Source organism: Dama dama, chromosome 8 (assembly GCF_033118175.1).
Source record: "Dama dama isolate Ldn47 chromosome 8, ASM3311817v1, whole genome shotgun sequence".
NCBI classification, from domain to species: domain Eukaryota; kingdom Metazoa; phylum Chordata; class Mammalia; order Artiodactyla; family Cervidae; genus Dama; species Dama dama.
The window spans coordinates 34,913,601-34,937,203 of NC_083688.1; the positions used below are offsets into that span (position 1 = coordinate 34,913,601).

Genomic DNA, 23,603 nt, shown 5'->3' on the forward strand with positions numbered 1-23,603 from the left:
AACAGATCGCCAGTCCAGGTTCCATGCATGAGAAAGGGTGCTCAGGGCAGGTGCACTGGGATGACCCAGAGGGATGGGATGAGGAGGGAGGTGGGATGGGGATTCAGGATGGGGAACACATGTACACCCATGGCTGATTCATATCAATGTATGGCAAATCCACTACAATATTATAAAGTAATTAGCCTCAAATTAAAATAAATAAATTTAAAAAATTAAAAATTAAAATTAAAATACTGTGATAAAAAGATTGCTGGGAGAAATATCAATAGCATCAGATATGCAGATAACACCACCCTTATGGCTGAAGGCAAAGAAGAACTAAAGAACCTCTTGATGAAAGTGAAAGAGGAGAGTGAAAAAGTTGGCTTGAAACTCAACATGCAGAAAACTAAGATCATGGCATCTAGTCTATCACTTCATGGCAAATAGATGGGGAAACATTGGAAAAAATTACGGACTTTATTTTGGGGGGCTGCAAAGTCACAGCTGATGGTGACTAAGGCCATGGAATTGAAAGATGCTTGCTCTTTGGAAGAAAAGCTATGACCAACCTAGATAACATATTATAAAGCAGAGACATTACTTTGCCAACAAAGGTCCGTCTAGTCAAAGCTGTGGTTTTTCCAGTTATCATGTGTGGATGTGAGAGTAGGGCTATAAAGAAAGCTGAGCATTGAAGAATTGATGCTTTTGAACTGTGGTGTTGGAGAAGACTTCTTGAGAGTCCCTTGGAGTGTAAGGAGATCCAACCAGTCAATCCTAAAGGAAATCAGTCTTGATTATTCATTGGAAGGACTGATACTCTATTTGAAACTCCAATATTTGACCACCTGATGTGAAGAACTGACTCATTTGAAAAGACCCTGATGCTGGGAAAGATAGAGGGCAGAAGGAGAAGGGGATGAGACAGGATGAGATGGTTGGATGGCATCACCAACTCTATGGACTTGAGTTTGAGCACACTTTGGCAGTTGGTGATGGACCAGGACTCCTGGAGTGCTGTAGTTCATGGAGTCTCAAAGAGTCGGACACGACTGAGTGACTGAATCTGAACTGAACTGATTGCTACAATAAGAAAATGTTCTTTTTAATTTTGCATATTTATAGAGACGTATTTCTCAAAAAACATGTATTGCTTATATAGAATTTTAAAAAAAGAACAATAATTATATTCCTTTTATTATGACTTTTTTGTAATTTTTGAGGATGTCCAAATTTTTTTCATGTCATAGAGATGATAATTTTTAAAGGTATATCAGTAATGTGTAACAGCTTTAAATAATATCTATAGATACATTTATTTCTTATAAAATATACATTATTTTATATAAAATCTTTACTTGAAGAGAATCTCACATATTGTTTTATACTGGCCCTCATCTGAAAACACCACCATGCAGGACAAATTCAGACTTAACTACCCTAAATTTTCAGTTATTATGGTGGGGATAAGTAACACAAACTATTGCTCTTGGCCTTTTGGCTAGGATCAAGGGAAGTAACAGAAACTTCTGGGAATCACCAGTCTCAATTGTGGAGGTAGAGCACTGTGGCAGGCACTGTTGCACAATGGTTTTGCATAGCCTCTGGGATCATAAAACCTCAGAAGAAGAAAATTTCATCTCCAGTGACTTTACATTCCTGAATTCATTAGAAGGCCAATTTGCTGCACACAGATAAAAAAAGCACTAAGATTAGTTTCCTAATTTTCTATTTTCACCTTTGTCTTTGCAATTCTATAATGCTCTCTGACACCTGGATGCAACTTGTTCAGTTCAGTCGCTCAGTCGTGTCCGACTGTTTGCGACCCCATGAACCACAGCACACCAGGCCTCCCTGTCCGTCACCAACTCCCAGAGTCCACCCAAACCCATGTCCATCGAGTCAGTGATGCGTCCAACCATCTCATCCTCTGTCGTCCCCTTCTCCTCCTGCCCTCAGTCTTTCCCAGCATCAGGGTCTTTTCAAATGAGTCAGCTCTTCGCATCAGGTGGCCAAAGTATTGGAGTTGCAGCTTCAACATCAGTCCTTCCAATGAACACCCAGAACTGTTCTCCTTTAGAATGGACTGGTTGAATCTCACTGCAGTCCAAGGGACTTTCAAGAGTCTTCTCCAACAACACAGTTCAAAAGCATCAATTCTTCAGCACTCAGCTTTTGAGTGTAATGTCACTTTCATGGACCCTGACCAACATTAATTTTTTATTGAAGTAGAATAGATTAGAAGAAAATAAACCAGATAAGAATACAATAGAAAGTATCAAAATGCTTTACCCATAATTAAGGTCAATATAATGCCTTAAAACTTTTCATCATGGATATGTGTACTAAGCCATGATGTAAAATGTTTGTACTGTAAATTGTGATGAAGAAAAGTTAGAAAAACACCGGAAAGGAGATCATTTAACTTTTAAGCAAGCAAGATTATCCTTTAAAAAAAAAAAAAGGCATACCTTCTATGAGAATAAAAGTAATATTTTGAAAACAGTTTTTTTGTATATGTTTGAAATGTGTTTCTGGTGTAACTATTTTAGGTGGCTTTAAAAATCTGTGTTATTACTAAGACATGGACTTGAAGTTGGACCCTATTTGGGAATTCAGTTTTTTCCCCTGTAAGATCAGTATTTAAAACTCCAGTTCCTGGAGTTGGTGATGGATAGGGAGGCCTGGCATGCTGCGAGTCATGGGGTCACAAAGAGTTGAACATGCCTGAGCGACTGAACTGATCTGAAAATGCTAAATGTAATCTTATTTCTATCGCTTTTGTCATAAGTTTGAACAGTATTTGAATAATATCTTAGTTTTCATTGCTCATCATTTGCAGTCATGTTGTTATGTAAAATGACTCTAGGACAAATTATTCTTCTAGAATTAAAGAAGATATGTATAGATCACTTTAATTATTCACATTTTAAGTTCCAGATATGAAGATAACAGGTGAAAATAAATTGATTTGTGCCTCCAAAGTTCTGTATTCATGATATAGACAGTCACAGAAGTACCCAGTTACAACATAATGGGGTTAGGGCTGTAATAGAAATCTGTATGCCATGAAATAAGATCACCAAGAACAAAGTTTGATGGAGATGCAAAGTAAGGGGCTGAGTAAAAGAGTCAATGTAAGATTAATAAAAGAGATTTCTATATGGTGAAACAGATCACCAGCCCAGGTGGGATGCACGAGACAAGTGCTCCGGCCTGGTGCACTGGGAAGACCCAGAGGAATCGGGTGGAGAGGGAGGTGGGAGGGGGGATCGGGATTGGGAATACATGTAAATCCATGGCTGATTCATATCAATGTATGACAAAACCCACTGGAAAAAAAAATAATAATAATAAAAATTAAAAAAAAATACATATGAAATATAAATCCATATCCATACAAAAAAAAAAAAAAGAGATTTCTATTGACTTGAACCTTGAAAATGTGTAAACATTAGATAGGCAGAAAAGGGGTTTAAAATACAGAAAAAAAGATGAAAAGGAGGCACTTTAAGAAATAGACACTTGAGTTCATAATGAGGCCTGGTAACCAACCAATTTGGCTGTGGGAGAAAGAAGAGAAAAAATTTGAGATTGGATTCCAAGTTAGAAGTTGAATCAGTTAAATCAGTGATGGCAATAGTCACTGAGATCAAGAATGTAGGCAGAGGTTAGTACTGCAGCTGGATTGAGGATGGAAATAAAAGCTTAGCTATGTCCTTTATGAGTCATAGAGATTTCTTATTCATCCAAGTAGAAATGCCTAGGAAATAATCAGTTACTAATTGGAAACTAAGGTGAGATGTTTAGAGATATTGTGAAAAATGGCTGGAGATAGATATTTGAGGTATATCAGAAAAATGTTATAATCAACTCTTTGAAAAATGCTTGGCTCTCTGAGGGTCATGAAGAGCATGAGATACAAGGAGGATTATTCTTAAAATTTATTTTAAATATGAGAGTCTGAAATATTGGACATGAAAAACCAGCCAATAAAAAATGAAGCTGATTATAGCTGAGAGAATAAAAATAATTTACAATGCAAAAGGCTTCCCTGGTGGTTCAGATGGTAAAAAAAAAAAAAAAAAAAAAAATCTGCCTGAAATGCAGGAGACCTGGGTTAAATTCCTGGATGGGGAAGATTCCCTGGAGAAGGGAATGGCCACCCACTCCAATATTCTTGCCTGGAGAATTCCATGGTTCAGAGGAGCCTGGTGGGCTCCTAGAAGTCCAAGAAGTCGCAAAGAGTCAGGCATAATTGAGTGACTAACATTCTCACTTTGGGCTTCCCAGGTGGCACTAGTGGTAGAGAACCTGACTGCCAGTGTAGGAGACTGTATGAGACACAGGTTTGATCCTTGGGCGGGAGAGATCCCTTGGAGAAAGGCATGGCAACCCACTCCAGTATTCTTGCCTGGAGATTCCCATGGACAGAGGAGCCTGGTGGGCTGCAGTCCATTGGGTCACAGAGTCGGTCATGACTAAGACAGTACAGAACAGCACGATGCAAGAATTTGAACTTGATCATTAATGTGCTGGATAACCTAGGGCTCAGGCGTGATCAGCTGGTTCAGTTGTGTCCGACTCTGTAACCCTATGGATTGTAGCTCTACAGGCTTCTCTGCCCATGGGATTCTCCAGGCAAGGAGACTGGAGTGGGTTGCTAGGCCCTCCTCCAGGGGATCTTCCTGACCCAGGTATCGAACCCATGTCTTGGCAAGTGGGTTCTTTACCACTAGTGCCACCTGGGAAACCCAATTAAGAACTGTCTAAAATAGGAAAAGAGCATCTTTTCATCTGGGACAGAAAGAACATGAATGGGTTTGGATTTGGATTAAAAAAAAAAAAAAACTAACATAAGATAGGAACGTACTGATTTATCTGAAGATGGCTAATTTACAGTTTTCTGGTGATATTAAATATAGTATTTCACCTTACAACTGAGCATCATTTGGTATTTTAATTTCCAAATTGAATATTAATAAGTTATTAGATGTGGGCTCTGTTGTGCTATTAAGAAACTAGATATTGTCTGGAAAGCCCTGATGAGACAGTGATATCTCTTAGAGACATATGGACATATTTTGGACTTGTCCATAAGGAAGTCAGTTTATTTGGATTTCAATTTCCTCCTAAAATGAGAATTTTAGACTAATATAATTCATTAATTCAGCAAATTTTTATTCATTGCTTTCCTAATGAGGGTCTGTCTTTTATGTTTTAATATTTTGTGATTATTTTCATCACATAATTGGCTTTTTTTTTTTTTTTTTTGCCAATTTGGAAGGAAACTCATCCAGATATATACCGATTGGGAGAGATTATCTTTATTCCTGTCTGCTGATATTTTGGATAAAGAAATAGGATAAACAAAGGGATTGTTTATGTGTGTGTTTTGTGTGTGTGTGTGTTCATGAAGTCTGAATATAGAGATGTTTGGTCTGCTGTAATTCGAACTGGTTTGGAAAAGCTGAATGTCAAGTTTTCCTCAATTTTTTTTTTGTTTATAACATGTCCATAATATGATCACTCCATTTTTTATCACTTTATTTTCACTATGTCATTTATTTGTATATTGTAAGGTGTAGCCATCAATTTTCTTTTCATCTTTTTAATATTTGTGGTTATAACATCTTTCTTTTTTAAAAAAGTAATTTATTTTTATAAAAATATATATTTTAAATGCTATTCATGTTTTCATTAGGCTGACTCATACACTTCCCTTGTTGTCTTGAAATACATACATTTTATGTGTATTTATAAATATATGTATTTTTTTCCTGGAAATACTATGCAAAAACTCATATTCCCTCTCAAGAATACTTTTTATAGTTCATATAATAGGCAATATTGTTTTTCTATTTTTGAATCCTGATTTGTAAACTTTGCTGATGTCAACAACCTATTAATAAGGGAGAATTTCCCTAGTGGCTGAGAGTGTAGTTTAAAATCAACTCTAAGGTCCCTTAATGAATCACTTAAGCATGTCTTTTAAAAATAGATTGAATAAAACTTCATTAAATAAATGAATAAAGCAGCTAGTGATGAAGAATGAATTAGACAAGATTCCCTTCCTATTTGACAATATTCCTAACTAACAATATTATCTTGTCATAGCCCATGGGTCACCAGGGATATATTTGGGACAAGGGTCAAATTTGATTAGAAGCTGCCAAATCTAGGCATGTTTTACTGACTCTAAATGTCAGTAAGGGGTTGGTAGGTATTGGCACAGGAAGTGTAGCAGCTATAGCGTATGGAATAAAACTATTACAATACCTGTAGGCATGTATACCTAATGGTATGATCAGTCAGTTCCTTTGAAATGGTTAAAATCAGACTGCTGCTGCTGCTAAGTCGCTTCAGTCGTGTGCAACTTCATGCGACCCCAAAGACGGCAGCCCACCAGGCTCCCCCGTCCCTGGGATTCTCCAGGCAAGAACACTGGAGTGGGTTGCCATTTCCTTCTCCAATGTGTGAAAGTGAAAAGTGAAAGTGAAGTTGCTCAGTCATGTCCGACTCTTAGCGACCCCGTGGACTGCAGCCCACCAAGGCTCCTCCATCCATGGGATTTTCCAGGCAAGAGTACTGGAGTGGGGTGCCATTGCCTTCTAATTAGGAATAAAATATGTTACATTTTTTTCTGATATGAAAAATGGATATTATTGTGGCAGTTTAGAAAACCCATGTATGTTTTTATAATTCTACCTTGCTAGGTTCAATTATTTTTAAAAATTAGTCATCTTCTCCAAGAGCCTTTTTCAAAGAATATAGGCTTATGCTATTGGTTAAAATAAGTAACAAATTATTAAAATTCCAAATTCCTTCCCTGTTCAGATTAGGATGTAATCTTTATGTGTCCTGAGGCCTGACCCTGTGTGACAGCAATTATTTTCAATTATCCTATGATCTAGTGTGAGACAGGAAGCAGGGTTCCAGTTTAAGACCCGTCTCCATCTCTGCCTTCCCATACAAATAAGTACTTTACCCTTCCTGGAAAGTAAGAGTAATAGTAAGAGGGTATTTTAAGAGTATTTCCAGAGGTTTGGAAATGTTGATTTATGATAAAGGGAACTGCTGAAAACCTTGCTGCTCCCAATTAAAAAAAAAAAAATGAATTTCCTGACCCCTCTCCTAAACTTATTGAATCAGAAAATAGAAAGAGGACCAGACATTTTTACTTTAAATGCCTTTATGTGATTCTCACAGTCTACCCGGCATTGGTCACACTGATGTGTCTAATTATTCTCCCATGGGAAAATTAATAGTGGTGTTTAGTTTAGTGTTAGTTTCATTAAACTGGATTTTCTACACATTTCATCATGCTCTAGAAGTAATGTGTATTCTTGGATGGTCTTTGAGCTTTATTTGCTTCATTTAAAGTCTATTCTGATAATTGGAGCTTTTTACTTTGGCCACCTGATGTGAAGAGCTGACTCATTTGAAAAGACCCTGAGGCTGAGAAAGATTGAAGGCAGGAGGAAAAGGGGACGACAGAGGATGAGATGCTTGGATGGCATCACCAACTCAATGGACATTAGTTTGAGTAAACTCTGAGAGCTGTTGATGGACAGGGAGGCCTTGCATGCTGCAGTCCACAGGGTCGCAACTGAACTGAACTGAGAAGCATATTATATAACCCAAAGTGTTCATCTTGGTGGTGGGGGCAGAATTTCACCATTCATAGGAATAAATATTGAATTACAATACAATAAATATTGGGTTACAATCCAACTAGAAGGTACCTCTAGAGAGCATTTCATCAAGTCTGCTGTCTTTAATTAAGTGGAGGTCTGAAGCATTCAAAAGAGATTTCTCTTAAATACTGACAAAGACTCAGGAAGCCCATTCAGAGTCTCATTACAGTGTTTTTATCACTCTAATAGTCAATAAATTCTTCTTCACATTCAACTCAAATCACCTCTGCATTACCCTGAACATTTTTCTTATTCAAACCTCCAAGTTTGTAACCAAAAACAGCCTAGCACTAAAATTATTCAACATCTATTTAATGGACACAGTGTGTTTCATGGACACAGTTTGTCGAAATTTGATCAATAGACAGAAATAATAAAGGCAGCACAGAGGTGAAGATCATTGAGTGCTAATTGGAATAAAGTGAAATAAAAATAAAATAAGCATACTTTAAAATGTGCTTAGAAATGTAATTGGGGGCTACCCAGGATACTTGTCGTGTAGACAGCTGCTGGTTGGGAGAAAGGAAGAGTTTTCTGTCTCTTATTTATCTGAATATTTTGCCTTCAGAATTAGGCACACAATATTTCTTTTCCCCATTTAGGTCTTTTTCTTCCCTACTCTTCCTACCAGTTTGCACGTCAATTATGTTTGCTTAATCTCCCAATTAGGGGTAGAAGGCTTAACAACATTGATAGGAGATCAAAGGTAAGGTCAGTGTGATTAAATTTCAGACAGGGAATAATCAGTCAAATGGTGGAAGTGACATAGAGTTGTCCCATTTTCACTGGATAGAATAATGGTTTTCAGCTCTAGACTACATATTTGAAATCCCCTGGGAATCTTATTAAAAGTATCAAATCCTAGAACATAGCGGGGAATGTTGATTTAATAGGAATTAGGTGATTCTCAGGCATTTTTCTAAGTACTCTATATCCTGCTATTCCAATGAGGTCTGTGGACTATTAAGCTGTGACATAACCTGAGATCTTATTAGAATGGACATTCTTGGGCTCCACTGATTGTCGACTAGATGAAAATCACTGATGCAAGAGTCCCCATATAAAGCTTGAAAGACCCTTTTCAGTGACCTTATATACAGCCTTCTTCAGAGCCACTTGATAGAGGAAGTGAAGAGAGGAAGAAGGCAATCAAGGTGAGAAAATGGAGGAGATGTTGAAGGAGGAAAGGATAGAGGAGGTGAAAAGGGCAAGCTATAAAAACTTGGGACAGAGATCATTTTACTTTGTTACTGTGAAATTAGTGCTCTGATTGTACCACTTATGAATGCTCATTATCTTTTTAGTAACTCATAAGAAGTAAATATTTGATTAACAAATTGCCAAATCTCTTCAAATAAGATTAATTTGTTCTAAGGGAGCAACTTTAAGTATAGTTATTATTATATTTAAAGAAGTAATTGAGTCCTCATTTTTATTACTGAAATGCTGATGTAATAAAGCTACTTATAAATAGTTTATTTATTTTTTTGAGATGATAGATATTCTCTCAGTAATGTTCCCTTACTACTGCAGGATGCTCGACTCTTAAACTTTTCCCATTTGATTCTCATGGATATTTTGAATTGATCCCTATTCCCAATTTCAGTTTTACTGACCCTAATAAGGATTTTAATTTCATAGGTTTTATCTTTTATGTTAAATAATCACAGATACTGATGTACCATGAAAGAATAAACTAGTTAAAATTCAACCCAAATATAGTAATGCACCCAATGAAGCAATTTAGAAAAGATACTAAATACAGGGGGGAAAATCTAATGAAATAATAGTCAAGCTAGGATGGAAATTAATATAACCAAAGCAATTATAAGTTAATGTTACCATGGAGGCTAAGTGAATTATCTCATTGATTTCAGGATGTGTTTTTTGTTTTGTGTTTCCATCAAAATGAAATATGAGTATAGTTTGATGTGTTTAATTCATATTAAGTAATGCTTATTAATCAGCAAGTGCCATTAAATAGATTGTACAAAGGGAAAGTTTTCTTTCTGAAAGCAAAACATAACAATGTGAAGAAATGGTTCTTAATAGTGTCTCAACATTGTTTATAGATTAAGCTTATTGCTGTCTTCTTTTGTTTATTATATCTGTCAAGCAAAGCTTTTTCAATACATTTCATGCTTACTGAACTCCAGGCATGTGAAAACTGTCATCAAATAATGCTTTTTTTGGTGTTAAATGCATCTTACCTTTAAAATATCAATCATAGACTATTTTTGAATCAAACCCCAGAATTAACTTCTAAAAATTTAAGTCAATTTTTTAAAAAAAATAATGACTTAGAAGAACATTTCTTTGCATGTTCCTGAAATGAAATGGCATCTCTAAGATCAAAATAGCCTGAGAAAATATGAGATAGGCGGCCACTCTATGGGAGAAATTGCTATTTTGAAAAATTTAAAGTTGATCACACATATGACTGACTAATTTAAATGTATGTTTTAACAGTTCCACATTATAGTAACCATTAGTGAACATAAGGTTGTACAACAGTGGCCACAGGACTGGAAAAGGTCAGTTTTCATTCCAATCCCAAAGAGGGACAATAACAAAGAATGTGCAAAGTACAGTACAATTGCACTCATCTCACCTGCTAGCAAGGTTATGCTCAAAATCCTTCAAGCTAGGCTTCAGCAATATGTGAATCAAGAACTTCTGGATGTGCAAGCTGAGTTTCAAAGAGGTGGAAGAACCAGAGGTCAAATTGCCAACATCCAGTGCATCATGGAGAAAGCAAGGTAGGTCCAGAAAACATTTACTTCTGCTTCATTGACTACACTTGAGCATCTGGTCCCATCACCTCATGGGAAATAGATGGGGAGACAGTGGAAACAGTATCAGACTTTATTTTTGGGGGCTGCAAAATCACTGCAGATGGTAACTGCAGTCATGAAATTAAAAGACGCTTACTGCCTGGTAGGAAAGTTATGATGAACCTAGACAGCATATTTAAAAGCAGAGACATTACTTTGCCAACAAAGGTCCATCTAGTCAAGGCTATGGTTTTTCCAGTGGTCATGTATGGATGTGAGAGTTGGACTGTGAAGAAAGCTGAGAGCTGAAAAATTGATGCTTTTGAACTGTGGTGTTGGAGAAGACTCTTGAGAGTCCCTTGGACTACAGGGAGATCCAACCAGTCCATCCTAAAGAGATCAGTCCTGGGTGTTCATTGGAAGGACTGAAGCTGAAGCTGAAACTCCAATACTTTGGCCACCTCATGCGAAGAGCTGACTCACTGGAAAAGACCCTGATGCTGGGAGGGATTGGGGGCAGGAGGAGAAGGTTATGACAGAGGATGAGATGGCTGGATGGCATCACTGACTCGATGGACATGAGTTTGAGTAAACTCTGGGAGTTGGTGATGGACAGGGAGGCCTGGTGTGCTGTGATTCATGGGGTCGCAAAGAGTTAGACGTGACTGATCTGAACTGAAATGAAAGCCTTTGACTCTGTGGGTCACACAAACTGTGGAAAATTCTTAAAGAGATGGGAATACCAGACCACCTTACCTATCCCCTGAGAAACCTGTATGCAGGTCAAGAAACAACAGTTAGAACAGGACATGGAACAACAGACTGGTTCCAAATTGGGAAAGGAGTATGTCAAGGCTGTATATTGTCACCCTGCTTATTTAACTTGTATGCAGAGTACATCGTGTGAAATGCCAGACTGGATGAAGCGCAAGCTGATATCAAGATTGCTGGGAGAAATATCAATAACCTCAGATATGCAGATGACACCACCCTCATGGCAGAAAGCAAGAGGAACTAAAGAGCCTCTTGATGAAAGTGAAAGAGGAGAGTGGAAAAAGTTGACCTGAAACTCAACATTAAAAAAACTAAGATCATGGCATCTGTGCCATCACTTCATGGCAAATAGGAGGGGAAAAAGTAGGAACAGTGACAGATTTTATTTTCTTGGGCTCCAAAATCACTGCAGGTGGTGACTGCAGCCATGAAATTAAAAGACACTTGCTCACTCGAAGGAAAGTTATGACAAATCTAGCCAGCATATTTAAGAGCAGAGACATCGCTTTGCTGACAAAGGGCCATACATTCAAAGCTGTGGTTTTTGCAGTAGTTATGTATGGATATGAGTTCTACCATAAACAAGACTGAGCACCAAAAATTGATTCTTTTGAATTGTGGTGCTGGAAAAGACTCTTGAGACCCCCATGGACTGAAAGGACATCAAATCAGTCCATTCTAAAGGAAATCATCCCTAATATTCATTTGAAGTACTGATGCTGAAGCTGAAGCTCTAGTACTTTGTTCACATAATGTGAAGAGCCAAATCTTTGGAAAAGACCCCGCTGAAGGGAAAGGCTGAAGGCAAAAGAGAAGAGGCTGGAGAGGATGAGATGATTAGATGGAATCACCCAACCACTCAATGAACATGAATTTGAGCAAACTCTGGGAGATAATGGAGGACAGAAGAGGCTGGCGTGCTGCAATCTGTGGGGTTCCAAAGAGTCAGACATGACTTAGCTACTGAAAAACAATCAAGGTTGTACTGTGTCCATCTTTCTCTAATGTATTATTTTTATATTTAAATAGTATAATAATGAGATAAACTATTAACATGAACATTTATTAAATAGCGTATTAAAATGGAGAAGGAAATGGCAACCCACTCCAATATTCTTGCCTAGAGAATTCCGTGGACAGAGGAGCCTGGTGGGCTGCTGTCCGTGGGGTCGCGCAGAGTCAGACATGACTAAAGCGACTTAGCATGCATGCATGCATTGGAGAAGGAAATGGCAACACACTCCAGTATTCTTGCCTGGAGACTTGCAGGGACAGAGGAGCCTGGTGGGCTGCCGTCTATGAGGTCACACAGAGTCGGACATGACTGAATACAATTATGGTTATTTGTTTAAATGTTATCTACATTAATTTCCTAATTTAGTAGGAAAGACCAAAGTCTATAAATGAAGAGAAATGGAAACATTTTGTATAGTTAGCTTAAAGCACCTTAGAGTAAAAAATGGAAATTAACATGTAGACATATGTGTCTAGTATTAAAATACAGCATGATTTATAGAATATGATTGCTGTTTCACGTCATGCTATTTTCCAGCTAAGCAATGCCTGTCAACCAAAAGGAAATTAGTAGACTGTCCTGTGATAACACTGATTTCATGTCTAGTAATATGATTACTTAGCATGAGTCTGCCATTTCAACTAGCAACTCTTAATACACTAAAGTCCAAGAGATGTGACTCAGATGGTGAAGAATCCTGCTTCAGTGCAGGAGACCTGGGTTTGATCCCTAGCTTGGGGAGGTCCCCTCAAGAAGGGAATGTCAACCACTCCAGTATTACCTGGAGAATTCCATGGACAGGAGAGCCTGGCAGGCTGCTGTTCATGGGGTCACAAAGAGTCGGACACAACTGAGCAACTAACACAACAATACATTGAAAGAGCCTTGTTGAATCTGAAAGAGAGAAATTATATTTGAATCTGTTCTTTCCAAAAATGTCTATTAAAGTGTTTCTTTGATATTAATTGCTAATTAGGACATCTAAATAAATGTAATAATTGGTTAAAAATAGGAAGATCAAGCACAATGTATGAATATTAACATTAATGAGTAGATAAAATTCATTGAATATATTTCATATATATAATGTATATGTAATTATATGTAAACTAATTGTGTTCTGTTAGTTGCTCAGTCGTGTCTGACTCTTTGTGACCCCAAGGACTGCAGCCCACCAGGCTCCTCTGTCCCCAGATTTCTACAGGCAGGGATACTGGAGTGGGTTGCCATTCCCTTCTCCAGGCGATCTTCCCAAACTAGGAATTGAACCTGGGTCTCCTGCACTTCAGGCAGATTCTTTACCATCTGAGTCAAATCCTGTGGACTGCAAGGAGATTAAACCAGTCGATCCTAAAGGAACCTTATTATTCATTGGAAGGACTGATGCTAAAACTGAAGCTCCAATACTTTGGCCACCTGATGCAAAGAGCCAATTCATTAGTAAAGATCCTGATGCTGGGAAAGACTGAAGGCAGGAGGAGAAGGGAACAATAGAGAATGAGATGGTTGAATGGCATCACCGACTCAATGGACATGACTTTGAACAAACTCCAGGAGATAGTGAAGGACAGGGAAGCCTGGCATGCTGTAGTCTATGGGGTTGCAGAGTCAGACATGACTGAGTGAACAACAGCAATATGTATGTTTATGTATAATGTGTTAATAAATACAGATAAAATTTACATGGATGCCAGGTACAGTTCTAACACTGGAATATGCCATAAAACAAAGAATGTAATAAATGAGTTGTAAAATATATTAGATGGTGATAGATGCTGTAACAGAGATACAAGGGGGAAGAAGGGGAAGGAGGGAGGAGGACAGGAAGAGAGAGAAGGAGAAAAGTCCAAAAGACAACAGTGGTTTGGAAAGGTTTAGATATGTATTAAGTAAGGGTAGACTTCATTGAGAAGATGAGATTAGAGCAAAGACTTGAAGGTTTAGGGGCAGGTCAAATTGACTTATTTTGTAGTATTTTATACCAGAATATTTACAGAAGAAATTACTTACTTCAAAATAATTATCTAAATTGCAAATATCAAATATGCTCTCATATATGAGATCTGAAATTTTGTTCTATTTCAAAATCTTTAAACTTATAAGAAATATCACATGACTATTTTTACAAAATAAAAACAGGAGAGAGGATGAGCTAAAGTACTGTTTTAGTTTAAACTTTATTTGATATTTGTTTACTACATAGGGAGGAATATAATAATGTCAAATGGAAAAATATAAAAATTATATAGTTTATGAATATAATCATCATGCTCAATTGAAAAAGACCCAAGTGAATCTATGGAATCATGAAATAATCAATGGTAGAATATAAGGCATCTTTAAGTCTAATAATAGATACAAACAATAATTCTAAGGTATCTTAATTTTTATATACTCTGTTTCTTAGTATTTTAACATTTGTCTGTTTACATTATTAGTGCCCTACCCATTTAACTGTCAATATATTTCCTTTTCCTCTAATAAGTGCATTATGCACTCAATAAACAGATATTTCTGAGTTGGCGTTAAATGACATTTGTTACTTGGAGGGAATACTTATTTAGTGTCTATTAACTGCCAAACAAAATACCAGAGATGTAAACATGAATGAGATGATATACTTCAATAAAATGCTCTAATAGTTTACTGGGGGAGCAGACATGGAAAAAATAAATACAATATGTTACAATAAGTGCAATAATAATATCTAATGGTTGTTGAGCTCTATTAATAGGAGTCATATTAGGCATTATACCTATATCTCTATTTGTGTCTTCAAGTCCATTACGTAGGAACTCATACTAATCCCACATTAAAAATGGTGAAGTGAAATACAGAGTGGTGAGATAATGTGTCATATCACAAGAAAAAAATTTGAGTTTGAATGATCCTAGACCCTCAGAGCTCATAGCTTCACCTGCTTGGTTGTCCAGAAGCATGTACATCAGATTAACTCAGTGTGGAGCTGTATCTGAAAAGGTTTCAGAACAAAAACGGAACATTAAGTTGACATATGGATGAGTATTTGCTAGACAGAAAAGACAGGGTTTTTTTGTTTTTGTTTTGTTTTTTGTCGTGAAGGAATATACTGTGACAAGGCAGTGAAAATCACAAATTCATAACATGAAAGGAACTGAGGATCACAAGTGGTATTTCTGTGTGTCTGGATGTGAAGATCATATTGAGAGTAGTAAGAGATGCCAGTAGAAATAGAAATAGTGGTCAATTGATGGAGGACTTTTATCCCTTGCTAAGTGTTTACAGCTCTAATGCAGAGTTGGAAAGTAAGGTTCATACAGAGAAAGGACCGACACTGATTTATATGCAACAGCTTATATTTTCAAGACATTACTTTTATTATGGCATACAGGATTATTTGTGACCTGAGAGACCTTTTAGAAGGCTATGCAATATTTAGAGGTAAATCTCAGAATGAAGTTGGCGTAGAGAGGAGGGAGAGTAACAAAGAACATCTATTGGTAGCACTTGGGAATTTTCTTAGGTATGAAAAGTGAGGGTAGAGGAAAAGGAGAAATAGAATACATGTCCAGAATTTTAGCTGAAGTGTTGGATGGATGACGTTATCAGAAATTGAGATAAGGGAACAAACAAGAGAGAGACACTCTATGGTGGAGGTGGGGAAAGGATGCATTCCATTGTGTACATATAAATAGGTAATTGTGCAGACAATGAGAAATGCAAGTTGCATCTTGGTAGAGATTTCAGATCTGAATCTAATGTCATCTACCTAGAGATAGTATGCAAAATAGAGGATGAATGATTATATCCAAGTATATGAGCTCTTAATCCATATGAAGACCAGCTCTGAGGAGCACTAAAGTTTAAGGAAGCATGTCTTGCTGTACTAACAGTGAAGGAAGTTTTAAAGAACTCAGAGAGGTGGGAAGAAACACGACTGAAGGCGAGGGTGGGATGTTTCGAGAGAACAGCATCGAAACATGTATATTATCTATAGTGAAACAGATCACCAGCCCAGGTTGGATGCGTGAGACAAGTGCTCGGGCCTGGTGCACTGGGAAGACTGAGGGATTGGGTAGAGAGGGAGGTGGGAGGGGGGATCGGGATGGGGAATACATGTAAATCCATGGCTGATTCATGTTAATGTATGACAAAACCCACTATAATATTGTAAAGTAATTAGCCTCCAACTAATAAAAATAACTGAAAAAAAAAGAAATACAGAACCAAGAAACAATGAGTTACACATATGTTGTATAATTCATTTCTCTGTATACTTTTAAAATATCTCTTTGGAATAAGTGTGATAAGCGGAAATGTGTCCCTTAATGCTATAATTTTGTTATCCAGCATATATAGCTTGATTTACTAAAGTAAACCTTGACAGCATGATGCTGTCAACTAGGATTGAAGAATGTTATAAGAAAAACTAAGGGAAGGTTTTGTTGTGTTTACTATGTATATGTCATCTTCCCTCCTTCCTGTTTCTTCGAGGATGTTTCTCTATCCCTTGTAAGTCCCTCTTTTTGAGAAATTTTGGTAGATTTTTCACTTTAATCTCAGGAACAGAAACATTTGTGCTACTACAGAGGTGTTATCTACCTATCTTTGTCTGTCTGTCTATTTATCTATCTACCTACCTACCTACCTATTTGTCTGTCACCTATCCATTTATCACCCATCATCTATCTATCTGATAGGAATGATATAAGGTATAATGTTAATCATGTAAAAGTTTATGTTTTCATTTTTTGTATTGGCTCCCCAAAATCATGGACTCATTCTGGGGACACTTTCTGCTGTAGGCCTTCACAGTGCACATTGTAAATAGACTTTGCTGCCTACTTCATTTTTAGCAACCTGCCAGAATGCCTCTCATTCAATTTTTCTAAATTTGATTTTTTTTCTTGCTAAATTGTGTGATTTTTGTAAATCACTGTATTTGCTTGAAAACGAATGAATCTAAAAACAAATTCATGTATTAATTTTGAAGGATTTTGTATAGTAATTTTGATCAATTGCTGACTTCACACAGTAAATGTTTGCTGAGCTGAGTCAATGATGGTTGTGCAAATTGTTACTTACTCCAGGGCTCAGCTTTTCTCAGCTACTCCAAATCACCTTAAGTTTCTCTTGGCGGCTGACTTTGATGAGGCGCTGTCTCTGTCTTCTGCAGTGACAAGGACTGTGTGTGCAGAGCAGTGTGATGGCAGATGCTATGGACCCTACGTGAGTGACTGCTGTCACCGGGAGTGTGCTGGCGGCTGTTCGGGACCAAAGGACACCGACTGCTTTGTGAGTCTGGCAGCTCTCCCTTTCACTTTCTGAGCCTCCCTTTCCTCCTAGTCTGACTCAGGTCCATCAAATCCTTAACATCGCTTGTGGTAAAGAACCCACTTGCCAATGCAGGAGATGTGAGATGTGGGTTCAGTCCCTGGGTGGGAAAGATACCCTGGAGGAGGGCATGGCAACTCTCTCCAGTATTCTTGCCTGGAGAATCCCCATGGACAGAGGAACCTGGAAGGCTACAATCACAGAGTCAGACATGACTGAAGTGACTTGGCATGCACGCACAATAAGATCAGATGTTACTATTTTAGGGTTAAGAAAGGTGCTGTGATTTCCTGAAAGTCATTCTCTTACTGGGTGGCTATTGATTAAGTAGGATTGTTCTGTCCTAGAATAAATGTATTAATGCCTTTCTGATACAGTTTATATTACAAGTGAGACTTAATTAGACAACCTAAGGGAGAACATATTGAATATCTTTTAAAAAGCTAACAGTATCCTTCCAAAATTTACCGTGATTACCTGTGTATGTTGTTGGATCACTGAGTTGAGTCTTCTGAGTGGGGACACTTGCATTTTATCTCTCAAATATAAATTCAAGATTAAAGCAGATAAATTTATGAATTCAACTGTCTTATAGTTTATATTGTTTACAAGCTAATATTATTCAAAATTTATAAGATTTACAAATGCATGCTTAAAGCAATTTATATGCTAATCTGTGTAATTTTTATTTTAGAAGAGGACACTTTTACATCCTCAAAATTAACATTTACAGCTTGTCGGGGCCACTTTTTAATTACTTTTTGATATCCCTGATAAAGTTCTTTCTTTTCCATTGAATACATACAGGCAATTCTGAGTTACAGTTAATGCTGTTTCATACACACAGAACATTAGTTTCATTTTAAGCCAAAAATCATAAAATAGTCAACAATTTTTGTTGCTAATATGCACACAGGAATATATTTTGTTCCTCCACATCAAATATCCAGAGAAAACACAGATGCATTTAGAACTGAGGATATTTTTTTTTCAAATTGGCACTTAATTCTGGACAAGCAAACCATAGATTATACCTTTCATGATATAGAAACACAGTAATTTCTTACTTCTCTTAATGTTACAAAAATCTTAATTTGTCTGTCCTAATTTTATAGTGAAACAAAAGCATGTATTATAGAAATGAGTAGGGAGGAAGAAGGAAGGAGAGGGAAATATTAAAAATGTACAAAAGATGCTCAGCAGATCTTGAACTGAGACCCTTTCCCTTACCTCTCACCAGACATGGGATGTAACCTTGATCTGAAAGATGCTGGACAGGGGTTGTGTTAGCAATTCCAAAACAGTACTTACAATAAAAATGAACAATAGCTCTTAACTTTCACTTAGAAGTTTTTCACTGAATTTTTTTTCATGGTTGCCTTATCACGATAAGTAGAGTGCTGAGTGAGCTTCAGAATTCTCATTTCATTGCTTTTATGGAATGGTCCACTGATTCCACTTTGGCATTTGGTAGAGAATGTTCAGTAATGCCAGCCCAAGGTCTTGGTGTAAGTTATTGTATTGTATGCTGTCTGGAAGGTAAACTTGTTTGATCTCTCTGGCTTATGTCCCTTTGTTGCCCAGCAATCTGTGTACAACACTGTATAAAATATATTAGTAAAGCAATTATGAGGACACATGAAGTTTTATAGCCATAAATTAAAGCTTACTGAGTTTTCTAGATTGGTTTTTAATAGATTCTTCCTGGAAAGTGTCATCTTAGTGAATAATGTATCATCAGTGAGTCTTGTTCTGATTATGCATCTCGTAGACCATCATCAGTGAATTGTCATGTTTGTGATAAACTGCTTGCTAAAACAACAATTGATTAAGAAAATGTTTTGAGGAAACAGAATAAATTAGTGCTTATTAATAACCATACATCTAATTTATGATGATATGTAAAATATAGCTTGTGTTCACATTAGCTTGCCTTCCAAAGCCTAAAGTATTCCTGTGCAGGTTTAAATTGTTTAATTAAGAGAATTAGTCCATCTCCTCTTTTGCTAAACACATGTTTTATATACTTACTTTTTATCTACTTACATATCTGCTTTTTTATATCAAATACCTAACTCCTGGATGGTACAATTGTTTTTAATTGTTTTCAAATCATTTGAATATATTAACAAATAGAAGTCTCAGGAAAAATATATAAATCAGCAGAAACAAATTTATTTGAACTTGACTTTTAGGAAAAGGTATGGCCATATAGGAAAAAGGTATCATATTATTCAATTATGGACTAAGTATAGCTACTTCCTTACATTTTGGTATCTCACCCCACTACATTTACACTTGGCTAGTCATCTGACAGAGACTTTTCTTTTAAGTCCAGTTTGAATGACCATCACAAAGTTATCTCACTATACAGTGGTGATGAACAGACTTACAAGATTACTTGAGTCACCAAATTCGTCAAGTACCAGCTTTAAGGAAACGCTAGCCTATACAATTGGATATTTAGTTTTCACTGTCAGACTCTAAAACTCAGTATAAACCCTTTGAATAATAAATTTTCATATAATCTAACTTTAATAATTTAAATCAATTCTCAGTTTAGAAATTAATGGAGAGACACCAAGAAATGTGAACATTAGTAACTATAGAAGGTATATTTGGTGATGCTGGAAAAAGATTTTAAAATTAAGAAATAAAAAACAAACATTAACTTAATAAATCCTGATGAATAAAAAGTTGTCAAAGTTTCCAGTTTTTTATGAAATTGATATATGCTAAGCAATTAATACACCTTATCACACAACTGTTGTTAACAGTGTCCCTTTAACAAATATTATGAAGGTTGTTTCAAAAATGAAATTAATTTTCGCTGTGTTGCAGGCCTGCATGAATTTCAATGACAGCGGAGCGTGTGTCACTCAGTGTCCACAAACTTTTGTCTACAATCCCACTACCTTTCAACTGGAGCATAACTTCAATGCAAAATACACCTATGGGGCATTTTGTGTCAAGAAGTGCCCACGTAAGTAACAAAATAAGAATAGCCAAATTAATTAACTCATTGTTTTAAAACAAAGGAATTTCATGGAAACTTATCATAATTTGAAACTTGTGACATATCATGAATTACTTTGGTATGGATATTATTATTATTTCACACATAAAGGAATTAAAATTCAAAAAATTGAAGTGATTGGTTCATAATCTCAGCAAATGAGTAACATGTTTGAGGTTAGAGCACATTGTCATTCATTGACTTCTAAACTCATTATTTTCACTATATGTCAATATTTTTGCACATGATGCTGTTCCTCAGAAAAACAATTAAGTAGCAGCTAACTATGTAATGAACAAGGTCTTCTTCTAATAACAATGAATTTTCACCTAAAGTGATCTTATTATTTATTTGTAATAGAATATATAAAATGGTTTTGACATCAGATCTAATCTTAAAACAATAGCCATGGATATAAAGAGCATGTTAAGGAATCTTTACCAAATTGAAAACTCATCCTGGGGATTCAAAATGACCAGCTCAGTTTTTATGAACAATAGTATATATCTTGATATTTGTTCAAGTCATTTTCTATACTTGGAGAGACCACTGAGACATTTCTTTGATGTTTTACTTTTTTGATGGCTGAAAAAGCCACCTCATTTGTCCATATACTAAATTAAGAGACTCTACATTCTACATCACATAGATATTTATTTTTTTTGATTTGTGCATATGATGGAGTAGGAAGTGTAAGAGACATGCGATTACAATGGCTTTGATTGTAGCTTTGGCCACTTACTCATTGTGTGATTTTTTAATGAACTACTTAATTTTCTAGGCTTCCCTTGTAACTCAGTAAAGAATCTGGCTGCAATGCAGGAGACCCGGGTTCTATCCCTGGGTCGGGAAGATCCTCTGGAGAAAGAAATGGCCACCCACTCCATTGTTCTTTCCTGGAATCCCATGGATAGAGAAGCCTGGCAGGCTACAGTCCATGGGGTCGCAAGAGTCAGACACATCTTAGCAACTAATCCACCACCACCACTTAATTTTCTCTTTTCTCCTCTTTAAAATGTGGATAATCAAATGTACCCTCTCTCTTTCCCAAAAATATTATAAATATCAAAGTGATAGGGAATAAATTTCATAGGAATAGTGTATAAAAACAAGTCTTTGAAAGCAATGATTCCAGCCATTATTATTATTTTATATTGATTAAAAGAATAAATATGCATATATATGCATAAACATATATATGCATTTGTATGTTAAATAATTTTATAACCAAACCATGGTTTTGATCTGATAATTTCTCATCTAAAAGTTACCCTATATTTACTATCTACTATCTTGCAAACTACAGGTCTTAAGAGTATCTATCATAGAATGAGGCTAGATGACAAATTTTTTTCTTTTCTTAGGCAAATGTCCTCCTCCTTCTTAGACTATATCCTTTATAGTGTCTCTGAAGTCTCTCAACTCCTAAATTACAATAAGAGGTCAAAATCTAAGGACTGGTTTTTGAAATGACATTCCCAGTTACTGTAGTTTTAGTAACTCATAAACTTTCTTTCATGGATTAGTTTAGGTCTATCCAATTACACACTAATTTAAAGCACTTCATTATTTATCTATGTAAAATTCAAAACTTTGAGGTACATTGCCTGTGCTAAACTATAGCTATCTTGGGAAACTAAGATATTTAGCTTCTAAATACTGGTCTACACTTCCTAATCCAGAATTTTGAAATTCTAAAACGAAACAATAAATATTTTCTGAAACTTATTTGACTTCAAAACCTGAACTTTTTATGAAGATACTTATAATCCTTTTTATTTATTTCACTTGACATAAGCTGCTACAAAAATGTGGACTTTTAAAATAAGAGGTATTCCTAAAGACCTTGCAGAAAGGATGGTTACATCTGTTACAGTTTGGGTTCCCATGCGACAGAGATTTTGGTTGTTAACGAATGTTCTCAGGATCAGGACCCATGAGAGAAGGAAAGGAAGTGAGATCAGGCTGTGATACAGTCTTAGCAAGGTGTCTCTTCTGTGACAGATGCTCTCTAGTGGATATTAACTTAGAATACACAGATCATCACACTTTATGCCCACTCCCATGGATTCAAATATGTCCCTCTACCCCAGTCTGCTTTCAGTTACAATTCCAGATCTTCTAGCATTTCTTCTCTCTGAACAAGCCACCGCTCATGTTGCTGCTGTTGTGTTAGCTATTCAGTTGTGTCTGACTCTTGCAACCCCAAGGACTATAGCCCACCGGGCTCCTCTGTCCGTGGAATTCTACAGGCAAGAATACTAGCTACTCCCTTTTTCAGGGGATCTTCCTGACCCAGGAATCAGACCTTGGACTCTTGCATTGCAGTCAGATTCTTTACCATCTGAGCCACCAGGTCATATTTATTCTAAACTTGTATTCATTCCATACAAAGTAAAGGATCCTTTGCACTACCCAGAACTGTGCCCCTTGGTAGGATTTTTACTTGCCCTCTTTCCAGCCCACTGCTGATGAGGCTGCAGGGCAGGTGCCATGCCTTTTCAGTTGCCCGCACCTACCTCCCAAGATTAGTTTTTGTGCCCCTCTGTCCTCTTGTCGTACTTGCCCTCTCTTGGTTCCCCATGTAGCCATAGATGTGAACTTAGTGAGAGGTGCCAGCACAGTGGTCCGTGGATAATGTAGGGGTTTGGAATGCCTGCTTATGCAGTTTACTGTATGAGTGCCCCAGCTCATATCAATTCCAAATGCACTGCTTCCATCTTACAATGGATTGCCATTGGCCCTAATCAAAATTATGATGTCATGGTTTTTAACAAAACTTTGTTTGTGGTGGGCAATTCGGACTACATGATCAATCAATTACCCGTGGTTAGGTAGTCCATCCCTACCATGGCCCAGAAGCATGTCAGGAGTTATTTATTAAATGGGGTACAATTCCTGCAGGTCTCTGATGTGATTTTCCAGTTGAAACTTGCCATAACTTCACATGGCATATTTTCCCACCATGCATGCTTCTAATATTATAGAATAAGTATATTAGGATATTAATATATTAGAATATTTTATAA

At 36.6% G+C, this 23,603-nt stretch overlaps 1 protein-coding gene across 1 annotated transcript in view; it reads left to right on the forward strand.

Moving 5' to 3' along the window:
- The window catches only part of ERBB4 (erb-b2 receptor tyrosine kinase 4), a 1,235,763-nt gene that overhangs the window by 890,878 nt on the left and 321,282 nt on the right, over positions 1-23,603 (forward strand). Inside the window, exons 6-7 of the mRNA XM_061147924.1 lie at positions 17,401-17,519; positions 20,400-20,541. Of these exons, the coding sequence (XP_061003907.1) occupies positions 17,401-17,519; positions 20,400-20,541 (261 nt within the window). The remainder of the gene's footprint in view (positions 1-17,400; positions 17,520-20,399; positions 20,542-23,603) is intronic.